The sequence below is a fragment of the Lynx canadensis genome, chromosome B3, assembly GCF_007474595.2.
Source record: "Lynx canadensis isolate LIC74 chromosome B3, mLynCan4.pri.v2, whole genome shotgun sequence".
In the NCBI taxonomy this organism is placed as follows: Eukaryota; Metazoa; Chordata; class Mammalia; order Carnivora; family Felidae; genus Lynx; species Lynx canadensis.
Window position 1 is genome coordinate 40961803 of NC_044308.2, and position 13160 is coordinate 40974962.

Below are 13160 nucleotides of genomic sequence, written 5' to 3' on the forward strand. Positions count from 1 at the left end.
AAAAGTCAGATGTTACCTTTGGGAAACCTTTCATTCCCTGCTCTCCTGCCAGGTTAGGTTTCTCCTGTATATGTTTTTATTGCATCACAATGTTTTGGAATTGTCTGTTCACATACAGCTCCTTTTCTACCAGAGGATGAATTTCTGAGGGCAAGGACCCAGTTTTATTTTTTTATTATGGTAGAATACATACAACTTAAACTTTACTATCTTAACCATTTATTTTTTTATTTGAGAGAGAAGGAGCATGTGAGTGGGGGAAAGGGGCGGAGGTAGGGGAGGGGGAGAAAGGGAGAGTGAGAGAGATTGAATCCTAAGTAGGTTCTCTGCTCAGTTCAGAGTCCAATGTGGAGCTTGATCCCATGACCCTGAGAAACATGACCTGAGCCCAAATCAAGAGTCAGATGCTTAACCTACTGAGCCACCCTAGTGCTCATAAACCATCTTTCAGTATATAGTTCAGTGGTGTTAAATACCTTCATAATATACAACCATCATCACCATTCATTTTCGTAATTTTTTTCATCTTATAAAATTGAAATTCTACACCCACCAAACAATAAATCTTCATTCCACCCTCTCTCCAGCTTCTGGCAACCACCATTCTACTTTCTTTCTCTTTGATTTTTGACACTCTAAATATATAATGTAAGTGGAATCATTTACTCTTTGTCTTTTTGTGACTGCTTATTTCACTTAGTGTAATGTCCTCAGAGTTCATCCATGTTGTAGCCTGTGTCAGAATTTCCTTCCTTTCTAAGGCTTAATAATCTTTTGTACGTAAATATCATATTTTGCTTATCAACTCATCCATCATCTTTATGACCTTGGATTAGCCAATAGTTTCCTAGATATGACACTGAAAGTACAAGCAACCAAAAAAAAAAGAGAGAAGTTGGACTTCATCAAAATGAAAAACATTTATGCCTCAAAGGAATATTATCAAGAAAACAGACATACAACTCATAGAATGGGAGAAATATTTGTAAATCATATGTCTGATAATACTCTAGTTTCCAGAACATATAAAGGATCCTTACAACTCAACAGTAAAAAGGATGAATAACACAACTTTTAAAAAAAATTTTTTTTAGTAACCCAACTTTAAAAATGAGCAAAGAATCTTGAGTAGACACATTTTCAAAGAAAATATGCATATAGCCAATAAGCACATGAAAAAAAAATGCTCACCAGTGTTAGTGATTAGGGGAATGCAAATCAAAATCACAATGAAATACTGCTTCAAACCCACTCAGTGGCTACAATCAGAAAGACTGACAATAGCAAGTAAGTATTGGTGAGGATGTGGAGAAATTGAAACTCTCTAATTGCTGGTGGAAATGTAAATTGGGACAGCTGCTTTCGGAAGATAGTTCCTTAAATAAACCTTAAATTACCATATAATGTAGCATTTCCACATCTAGGTCTATACCCAAAAGAATTTTCACTCAAAAATCTTTTATAGGAATGTTCATAGCAATATTACTCATAATAACCAAAAAGTGGGAATAAACAAATGTCTGTCAACTCATGAATGGATGAGCTAAATGTGGTATGTCCATGGAGGGTAATATTATTCAGCCATAAAAAAGAGGTACTGATACATGCTACAACATGATTGAACTTTGTGAACATTGTGCTAAGCGAAAGAAGCCAGTCACAAAAGGCCACATATTACATGATTCCATAAATATGAAATGTACAGAGTAGGCAAATCCGTAGAGAAAGAAAACAAATCAGTTGGTTGTTAAGGGTTTGGGGGAGGGAGAGATGGGGAGTGACTGCTAACAGACACAGAATTTCTTTTGGGGGTGATGAAAATGTCCTAAAATTAGAAGAGGGGTGATGGTTGTACAACTCTGTGAATATACTAAAAACCACTGAATTTTATACTGAAAAAAAGGTGAATTTTATGACATGTGAATCAGATGTCAATTTAAAAAAAAAACAAAAAAGATAACCGATTTTTCAACTTGAGAGACATATCCCTGGCATGCAGGTAGAAGAAATACTAACCTGGTGGTGAATAGGAACTTTGAGTTTTTAATATTTATCAGAAATGAGGTAGTGTATTTTTAAAAGGTCAGAAATCACTGGAAGAAAATAAGGAAAATAAACGTTAAAAAATTATCTTTAGAATTGTTTATTTATTCCTTGAATGTCCTTGATATCTACTCTGTTAGGAGAGTCCTTAGGAGATGAATTCTCTCAGAATGTGTACAGGCCTGTTTCTGTTCCTTATCTCTGAAACTTCTAGTAACTTAATCCATTTGTAGCAATAATCACTGTTGCTGCTCTTTTTTGTTTCTTTTTAAATGCTTTATTTTGAGCCATTTGTGGACTTCAGGAAAAGTTGCATAAAATATAGTTTTCTCACTTAGCTTCATGCTAATATCATACATAACCACAATACAATTATCAAAACCAAGAAAATAACGTTGGTTTAATACTATTCATTACCCTAAACAGCTTATTAGAAATTTTATCATTTTCCCACCAATGACCTTATTCTTTTGCAGGAATCACATTCAGTATCCCATATTAGAGTTGATGTTTCTCCTTAGTCTTCTGCACTGTTTTTTCCTCATTTTTTCCTTGTCTTTCATGACCTAGACAATTTTTGAATATTGGTCAGTTATTTTATTGAATATCTATCTCTTATGTTTTCTTATGATTGGACTGAGGTTATACATTTTTGACAAGAATGCCACAGAAATGATGATGTGTCCTTAGTACATCGCATCATGGGGTTCATGGTACTGATGTATCTTACTACTGGAGATTTTGACCTTGGTCAGTTGGTTAGGGCGTTGTCTGCTGGGTTTCTATATCCGTCAGTAGCTTCTGAGAGAGGGTAGATAGGAAAAATATTCTTTGAAAATGTCCTCAAAATGAAGTAGTTTGTGAGTTGAATATTTTCACGAATAGTTGAGAGTGTAGTATTCTGATCTAAATCATTTTCCTGTAAGAATTCATTCTCTTGTAGAAGTCATTGTCTTCTAGTTTTTAGTGTTACTGTTCAGAAAACAAATGCATTCAAATTTTTATCCTTTGTATAGAAATCTGTTTTTTCTATGGGTTTTATAGCAAATTCTGTTTGTCCTTTGTGTTCTCACATTTCAGTTGATGTGGATCGGTTTATACTTGGGTGGACCTTTTTAATTTTGAAACTCATCGCCTTCAGTTTTAAGAAATTATCTTGAAGTATATTGTGTATTGATTTCCTCTTCACTGTTTTCTGTCTCTCTGGAACCCCTTGTTATTTAGGTTACTAGACATCCTGGACAAGTCCTCATAATTTTTCTTTGGTTTTCTTTCCTGTTTTCCATTTTTTCCCCCTCTACTTTATGAGAAATTTAATTTTATATTCTAACTCTTCTAGTCAGGTTTTTTAAATTTCTTTTGTATTTTAAATTTATAAGAGCCCTTAATCTTCAAGTGTTTATTTTTTCTTGTCCAACACCCTCATTTTACTGATAAAGAAGCTATAGCCCTGAGAAATTGTGAGGCCTAAGATAATGTAGCTATTCTTTTTTTAAAAAAAAAATTTTTTTTTTAACCTTTATTTTTGAGACAGAGAGAGACAGAGCACGAACGGGGGAGGGTCAGAGAGAGGGAGACACAGAATCTGAAACAGGCTCCAGGCTCTGAGCTGTCAGCACAGAGCCCGACGCGGGGCTCGAACTCATGGACCACGAGATCACGACCTGAGCTGAAGTCGGACGCTTAACCGACTGAACCACCCAGGCGCCCCTGTAGCTATTCTTTATAGCTACCTGAACATTTGTTGGGTTAAGTTCTTCTCATTTTAAAATTCTTAACCTCAGGGTGCCTGGGTGGCTCAGTCAATTAAGCGTCCAACTTTAGCTCAGGTTATGATCTCACAGCTCACGGGTTCGAGCCTTGAGTCAGGCTCTGTGCTGACAGCTCAGAGCCTGGAGCCTACTTTGGATTCTGTCTCCCTCTCTCTGCCTCTCTCCCACTCACATGTGCATGCGTTTTCTCTCTCTCTCTCTCTCTCTCTCTCTCTCTCTCTCTCTCTCTCAAAAATAAATAAACATTAAGAAAAAATTAAAAAAAAAATCTTAACCTAAATGGCTAATCCTCAGGGAGACCTTCCATGAGCCCATCGGCCATGTTAATTACGTGTGTGTGTGATTCAAGTTTGTACTTTCCCTATGTGACTCCTTTCACACTTGTAAAAACTTGCTCAGGATCTCTTTCCCATTAGACTGTATGCTTATGAAAGCAAGGCTTTTGTGTGTCTTGTTCACTTGTGTCTACAGCACTTTGCAAAGAGCCTTACCAGGACCTGAACTAAAAAGTCAATACTAAATATTTGTTGGATGATGATTAGCTCTTAGTGGCAAATTCAAAATATGTATCCTAGTTTACTTAAAGACCTCTAAAGGACTTGCATGCTTTCTTTTTTCATGTCACTTTTTCAGACTTCTGTGATCTACTTTCTTTAGACTTCTGTGATCCTAATAATCAGTACATTTTATTTTTCATGTATTTCTTTTAAAAAGATAAGGACTAGGTCAATAAATACACTTTTCTTTTTTGATACTAGGTGGTAATTGAAACTCTGTCAGTGGGAGCAACCATGCTATTACCGCCATTACGAGAACGTATGGAGTTACTTCATTCTCTTTTGCCCCAAGGACCTGATAGATGGGAAAGCTTATCTAAAGGACAGGTGAGCCTTTACCCTGTATCTGAGTAAACCAGTAATATCACACGCACAAAAATAGAGGGAAATAAAGCTAATCAATTGCCATGTGTTCATGGAATAATTCTTGATGGGTCTAGTAAATCCTAATATTTAATGTTTTGTGCTGGAAGAGTTCCCAGAATTCTAATGAAGGTGAAGCAAATGATAATTTATTAAATGATTTGGGGCTAGTTATTAAAATTTCAAAATTTGTTACTTATATTGTCAAGCCAGAGACATTTTATAATGTGTTGAGTTGAAATCAAGGTCATGTGCTACTGTTGGTTCCATGCCCAGAATGTTATGTGAAATTGCTTATATAAAAAGTAAAAGATGACTGTGAAAATATATTTGAGGATATAAATATGCTTATTCTTTCCATTTTTAATATTACATTATTAATATTATGTACATTAAAATAAGTACATTTTGCTCAACCCAAGTATAACAATCAATTGTAGAGTTGTAGATTTCAGGGAAAAAGTGGTTCTTACTGGCAATATAATCCACCGATGACTCCAGTGAGTATTTTTTACTAGTTTAGATTTCAGTTGATTCATTTGAAATATTAGAATAAATAGTTACATTGATAATTCTGTAGAACAATGTGTAGTATAATTTATCTGGTAACATTTCTTATTCTTAAAGTGCTAACTACAATCATTATGCAGAGAATATCATTTTGCTTAGAGTTTGGGTATTATGTATTATTGTAAAAAGGAATAAAATATTATTAGTTACACTTTAAAAAAATTTTTTTTTTCCAACGTTTATTTATTTTTGGGACAGAGAGAGACAGAGCATGAACGGGGGAGGGGCGGAGAGAGAGGGAGACACAGAATCGGAAACAGGCTCCAGGCTCCGAGCCATCAGCCCAGAGCCCGACGCGGGGCTCGAACTCACGGACCGCGAGATCGTGACCTGGCTGAAGTCGGACGCCCAACCGACTGCGCCACCCAGGCGCCCCTTAGTTACACTTTTTAAATGGTATTAATGGGATAGCTTTTCTTTTTAAAAATTTTTTTAAGTTTTATTTTATTTTTGAATAAGAGAGTATGAGTAGGGAAAGGGCAGGGAGAAAGAGAGGGGATCCCAGATATGCTCCATACTGCCAGAACAGAACCCGAACAGTGGATCATGGCCTGAACTGAAATCAAGAGTCGGACACGTAACTGGCTGAGTCATCTGGACACCGGCATAGCTTTTCTTTTAAATACATGCTTCCTAAAATATCAGGATATTAAGTGGAATTTTTTTTTCTTTTTAAATGCATTTTAAACTATTTGTACCTACTTCATGGATGAAAATATTTTTCTTTAGAGAATGCAACTGGATATCATTCTGACAAGTTTACAAGATCATACCCATGTAGCTTCCTTACTTGGCTATAGCTCACCTTCTGATGCTGCTGACCTCTCTTCTGTTTGTACTGGCTATGGAAACCTGTCAGATCAACCTTATGGCACTCAGAGCTGCCATCCAGACACTCATCTGGCTGAAATTTTGATGAAAACTCTCTTAAGAAATTTAGGATTTTATACAGTAAGTTGCTCTTTTTCTTTGTAGTAAAAAAAGAATAAAGCTTGGGGTTTTTTGGTTGTTTTTTGTTTGTTGTTTTTTTGGAGGCGATAGGGATGGCTTCAGGTTAAGGTATTTTGACATTTAAATATGTATGAAATGAATAAAACTCTGGACTTCACTCCCCCAAAGGGGGAAAACATGTGTCAGATCTTCTGAAGTACTGTAGAAGCCAAATGACTTGTAATTGAGAATTCCAAAAAGATTTATTTTAGAATTTTACCAATTTTTTCTGATGTCAGTGTACAAGAATAAACAGATAAAAATAGTCAAAAGCATTTTGCAAAAGAAAATAGTGAGGAAGGGAATAATATATACTCCTATAGTTACAATGTGGTTGGTACTTACTAAGAATAGCTGGTCAGTAGAAGACAGTAGATGCTATAGTTTTCCCTGTGTTAGGATGTAGTTAATTCTTAAGTATTTCTTAGATCCATCTCCCCCCGCCCCCCGCCATTTCTGTTGGTTCTGACCCACACTATCATGACCTAATGTTAATACCAGTGTTGTAGTTATTGTCACTGTTGCTGGTCTCTGCATCTTACTGCTGGAATAACCTAGTTGTATTAAATAACCTCATTGTTTTAAATTAAAACCCCTTCAGACACTTCATCATTTGGCTTACACACCACTCCTCTGAGCTCATGGACATGACATGTCTGTCTCCAGCTTCCTCTACTAATCTGTGATTTCTTCAAGGAAGCCTTACCAAATAACCCTATTTAACCATGTAATTATAACTGCATATCCTTAGATCTTAGAGTTACGTGTACTGTATGACTTAACTTTGAATAGTTCATATATTGTTTCATATTGTCTCCTATGCCCCTGAAGGGTTGGGTCTATATATTCTTCTGTGCAAGTCTTAGTGTTCTATTCTGTCCACATTAAAAGGTGGCTAAGTCAGAGTGACAATTGAGCTTATATAATTTTCTTTCAGATTTAAGAATGTAAATTTGATCTGATGTTTGGCTGCATGTGGAATGGGAACAGTGTCATGGTATATCCATTTGTTATTGACAGTACATTTTTTCCAAAGTTGTAAGGGATATTTATGCTGCATTAAAGTAGTGCCTTTCTCTTAAAGTCGACTGGCTGTCACTGTCAAGTGTGAAGCCCATGGGATTCTTAACACCAGAAATATAGTTTGGTGTGCTTGTCCTTTGGAAGAAAACACCCTCCAGTTACTGTGGTTTAATAGTTTTGCCTTCAGCTGTAGAAGCTGCTGCCAGGTAATTAGTCATATATCCTTAGGGCAGTTCCTGTATAGCTGTTACATGTACTTTAGGCAAGAATCTACCCTCTTTGACTAGAGATTTCTTAATGCTTTTATTTGTTCTTTTTTTTTATGTTTATTTATTTATGAGAGAGAGCATGTGGGGGAGGGGCAGAGGGGGGGGGAAGAGACAGGAGGAGAGAGAGAGACAGAGTCCTTGGCAGTGCATGGAGCCTACTTGGGTCTGTCTCTCTCTCTCTCTCTCTCTCTCTCTCTCTCTCTCTCTCTCTCTCTCAAAGAACTGTGAGATCATGACCCGAGCTGAAATCAAGAGTTGGATGCTTAACCAACTGAGCCACCCAGGTGTCCCTTATTTGGTCTTTTTACAAAGGAAAATACAATCTTGCATTTATATAATTAAACGTGGCACATGCCACAATGATGTGAACGCATTGGACACTACTGAACTGCACATTCAAAAATGGTTAAGATGATAAATTTGATGTTGTATGTATTTTACTATAATTAAAAATAAAATTAACAAGTGAAAATAAATTAAGTAGTGCCTTTCTAATTTCATTAGGGGTGGGGTTGATATGTATGTTATATGGAAATGGAAATAAAATATTAAGTGATTTTGGGCTACAATCCTAAATTATTTGTCCAAATTTGTCATGTTCCCCAGATTTTAAAATGGTGGTGCTTGTCTCTTTGGGCTGCTGTAACAGAATACCGTAGTCATCCATAGACTGGGTGACTTTTAAACAACATATTTATTTCTCACTGTTACAGAGGTGCTGGCAAATTTGAAGCTTCTTGGTTCATAGATAGCCATCTTCTTGCTGTGTCCTCACACAACGGAGCTCTCTGGGGTCTTTTTCATATGGGCACTAATCCCTTCCCAAAGGCCCCATCTCCAAATACCACCACACTGAGGATTGGGTTTCAATGTATGAATTTTGAGGGGATACAAACATTCAGTCTATAGCAGTGCTTATTTGGCAGCTTATAATGGTGCTTATATAGCAAGGGCCTTAAAATGTTCTGAGACTCTGTCTTGGATATTGTACACATCGACCATACTTCATGCATAAAGATGTTCATCACATGATTATAAGAAATAAAACTTGGAAACAACTTAAATATCTAAAATGGGTGGTAAGTTACGGTATATATGCTCAAGGGAATATTATGACTTTTAAAATTTATATAACCATGGCTTCTGAAAACAAAATATTTGTGAATCTGCTGGAAAAGAGAAGTCTAAACATAGAATATGCAGTATTGTGAAAAAAATGAAATAGTCACAAAAATCAGGAAAGAAATACACTAAAAAATATTAATAGTGAGTTTTCTTTGGGTGTTGGCTAAATGGTAATTATAACTTATTTTTTAAAATACAGTTTTGGTATTTTCTAAATTTTTTACAAGAACAGTTAATTATTTATCTATTTATTTATTTATTTTTTAATATTTATTTTTGAGAGAGAGACGGAGACAGTGTGAGCAGGGGAGGAGCAGAGAGAGGGAGACAGAACCCGAAGCAGGCTCTAGGCTCTGAGCTGTCAGCGCAGAGCCTGATGTGGGGTTTGAACCCATGGACCATGAACCAAAGTCAGACGCTTAACTGACTGAGCCACCCTTGCGCCTCTACAGGAACAATTTTTAAAAAAATATTTTTAGCTTGAACTAATTTAAAACTTATATAAGACTTTCAAGAATCAAAGAATCCCTTCTACCCTTTAGCTAAATTAGCTTCATCTATCTATCTATCTATCTATCTATCTATCTATCTATCTATCTTTCTAAATAGTTTGAGAGTAAGTTATAAATGCCCTCCTGGCTATTCTTAAGCACATAAGCATGTATTTTTTAAGAAGGGTATTCTTTTGCATAACAGCAGAACAATTACTGAATTCAGAAAATTTAACATTGATACAGAACTATTATCTAATATACAATCCATATTCAGATTTGTATAAGTGTCGCAATAATGTGTTTATAGCAACCCCTTCTCCCAATCCAGGATCACACTGTATTTAGTTGTTATGTCTCTTTAGTCCATTTCTTTTTTTTTCTGCCTATTTTTTCAGTATAGTTGAAATCATTTATTTTTTTATAATCATAACCTAATTTAATTTTGAATAGTGTTCAATTGTTCATTTGTGTCATTTCACAGTATGTGGAAACAAAACTTTTACACAAGAGGTATGGAAAGCAACAGCATTAAAATGTTGAAATATGTTTGTGGATCTTATATGGTTTTCTCAATTTTCAAAGTTTCTGTGGTGAAATGCGCATTACTTTTGTTTAAACAGTAAAACAAATTGAAATTGCTTGACAAATCTTGCTATCTAATAGCTAAGAACAATAGCGCAAAGATTTAAAGATTGATAACGGGAGAAAGGAGACAGTGGCTTCTTAAGTCAATCATTTATGGTAGGACATTACTTTTATTTTTAAGTACTTCGGATTTAATCTTCTTTTATGTATCATCTTAGGATCAAGCATTTGGAGAGCTAGAAAAGAATAGTGATAAATTTCTACTTGGAACATCATCTTCGGAAAACAGTCAGCCTGCTCATCTTCATGAACTCCTGTGTTCACTGCAGAAACAACTGCTGGCATTTTGCCATATCAATAACATTAGTGAGGTATGTGATTCTTTGCCTATTATGATGATCTCTCAGGGACCTTGAAACTCAGATATTTGGGTAAACTATGATATTTCTGTACCTTGAATGTTTTACAGTAGTAATATAAGAACTTTTCTCCCCTAGAACTCAAGCAGCGTGGCATTGCTTCATAAACACCTTCAGCTCTTGTTGCCTCATGCCACAGATATTTATTCACGTTCGGCAAATTTGCTCAAGGAAAGTCCTTGGAATGGCAGTGTTGGAGAAAAATTAAGAGGTGTGTTTGGTACTAGATTTGACATTTAATCAGTGATTGTAAAGCAAGAATTCTTAGCCTTTCCAAAGCATTAAGGGAGCCTGAAACCTCTGAATGGAATAGGAATGATCTTGAATCTCCTTCCTATTGAAGATCTTTTGATTTTGGTTTGGAGGTGATGGTAATAGTGATTGATATGACTGATCTTAAAAGATGCTATTTGGCATGAAAGAGCCCTAATTTATTGTTTTTAAATTTTTTAATTTTTTTGAGAAAGAGTGCATGTGAATGAGAGCATGCAAGAGCAAGTGGGGGAGAGGCAGAAGGAAAGGGAGAGAGAAAATCTTAAGCAGGCTCCATGCCCAGCATGGCGGCTGACTTGGGGCTTGATCTCAAAACTATGAGATCATGACCTGAACCAAAATCAAGCGTCAGACACTTAACCCACTGAGCCACCCAGGCACCCCCGGAAGAGCCCTAATTTAAAGGCGTTGGATGATACATGCTCAAAAAGATTAATTTTAAATGGCATAAAGTGAATTTTTATTTGCTGTTTCTTTACCTTTCTTCAGCATATGCCAAGTGTTTCACTTTCCTCCTGGCAATGCTTTCTTTTTTCTTGGTTTCTGTGTAGTCACAATCATCTTTTTACTCTGTCACTCTGTTTGCTTTTTTCCACTTGGTTCCTATAAGTTCCTCTCTCTTGGACATGCCCTTTAATGTTTAAGACTCTCTGAATTTTGCCTTCAACCCTCTTTTCTCCCTAACTGATCTTATCTGGTCCCATTTTCTTTGACTATATGTTGATTCCTGTATCTGCATCTGGCTGAGAATTCCTTTTTCACACTATTAAAGCCTTTTGTAGTTATCTACTGGGTGTCTCTTCTTGGTTGTCTCAAAGGCAACTAAAATTCAGTATGTCTCTTCAAAACCACCTTATTTCTGAATTTCCCCAACTGAAAAAAGAAAGAAAGAAACTGAAACCATTGTTTTCTGGACACCTCCATTTTGTTGTTCCATAGGTATTTAAAATTCGTTCAAACAGAGCTCATCTTTGAAGATCCTCCCTGCCCCCAAATACGATGAAATATTGAAATAAAATTAATTTAAAACCAATACAGATGAAAAGACAGATGCTTTGAAGTGACCTTGATTTTTTTAAGAAAAGTAAATTCGTGGGGAGCCTGGGTGGCGCAGTCGGTTAAGCGTCCGGCTTCAGCCAGGTCACGATCTCGCGGTCCGTGAGTTCGAGCCCCGCGTCGGGCTCTGGGCTGATGGCTCAGAGCCTGGAGCCTGTTTCCGATTCTGTGTCTCCCTCTCTCCCTGACCCTCCCCCGTTCATGCTGTCTCTCTCTGTCCCAAAAATAAATAAACATTGAAAAAAAAAATTAAAAAAAAAGAAAAGTAAATTCGTTTTAAAAAACATAGAGGGGCACCTGGGTGGCTCAGTCGGTTGAGCATCTCCAACTCTTAATTTTGGCTTAGGTCATGATCCCAGGGTTGTGGGATCGAGCCCCGCATTGGGTTCTGCACTGCTTAAGATTCTGTCTCACTCTCTCTTCCCCTCCCCCACTCTTGCACAAGCCCTCTCTCTTTCTCTCTCTCAAAACATAACATAAATAAAATAAAAAACAAAACACATAGAATGTAAGTATCATGAGGGTAGGAGTTTTTAGTTCTTTGTTCACAGCTGTCTCCTTTTCACCTAGAACAGTGCCTTGTGTGTTGTAGTCCATGAATATTTCTTCAGTAAATCTGAAAATGAGGATAAACTTGTGAATGAGAAATTCATAATGCATTTTAAGGGAAGCAGCTTTAATCTTTTGAATGTGTTGGCACAAGGATATGTGTGTTTTCCCACAAAGTTTCTGCTGGTGGTACTTTCTGGAAGTGAGTAAATACTAATACCATATCAGCTGCCACATAGATGTTTGACAAAGAATTACTGAATTAGTGTGCTCTAGTTTTAAGCTAAAATAGTATTTCTTAGGTTTTTTCTTTTTAAAGTTTGTTTGAAACAATTGATCCATGTTGAATTTCTTACCTTTCATAGATGTGATATACGTCTCAGCTGCAGGGAGTATGCTCTGCCAGATTGTTAACTCCCTACTGTTACTCCCTGTGTCGGTGGCACGGCCTCTCTTGAGTTACCTCCTCGACTTGTTGCCACCTCTTGATTGCCTTAACAGACTCCTGCCAGCTGCCGCTCTTTTAGAAGACCAAGAGTTACAGTGGCCTCTTCATGGTAAGTAAGGAGAGTAAAACAATAAATAATGCTTTTGAGAAAAGTTCTTCTTCTTGCACGCATCAGGTAAATCATATCTGTCACTTGGGTGTTTTATGTAATCAAAGGGTAAGGTTGTTATGGTGTAGGAACTTGCAGTCTAAAGGGCAGCTGAAATGGGAAAACTTAAGAAAGGTGGTCATATGTAACAGTGCATAAATAGGGTCTTTACATGGTCATCAGGTTTCAATAGTATATTTCATTGATTCTGAGACACGTTTTTTTCAAATTTTGACATGGTTGAAATTAGGACATATTTTACATCGGATAATAAGCAAGCATTCTTTCATAGTTCAGTCAGCAGCGTGATGACACATTTTAAAATCAATGGATTGATTTGACTAGAAAATTTTATTTCTTAAATGAAGAGAATCTTTAGTTTTAAATCTCTTTGACAGTAAAATATTTTATATTTTGGTTGGATATATAGATAACTGAATGTAAAAAATGAGAATCTATCTTTATTGTGCGTGGGT

The 13160-nt window shown here is 36.3% G+C and overlaps 1 protein-coding gene across 11 annotated transcripts in view; it reads left to right on the top strand.

Annotated features, from left to right (window-relative positions):
• Window positions 1–13160, top strand: part of HERC1 (HECT and RLD domain containing E3 ubiquitin protein ligase family member 1) — a 194690-nt gene that overhangs the window by 67380 nt on the left and 114150 nt on the right. For all 11 annotated transcript variants that reach the window (XM_030317961.1, XM_030317966.1, XM_030317965.1 and 8 more), the window contains exons 13-17: window positions 4574–4699; window positions 6035–6256; window positions 10010–10162; window positions 10289–10421; window positions 12454–12645. In XM_030317961.1, coding sequence (XP_030173821.1) covers window positions 4574–4699; window positions 6035–6256; window positions 10010–10162; window positions 10289–10421; window positions 12454–12645 — 826 coding nt within the window. The remainder of the gene's footprint in view (window positions 1–4573; window positions 4700–6034; window positions 6257–10009; window positions 10163–10288; window positions 10422–12453; window positions 12646–13160) is intronic.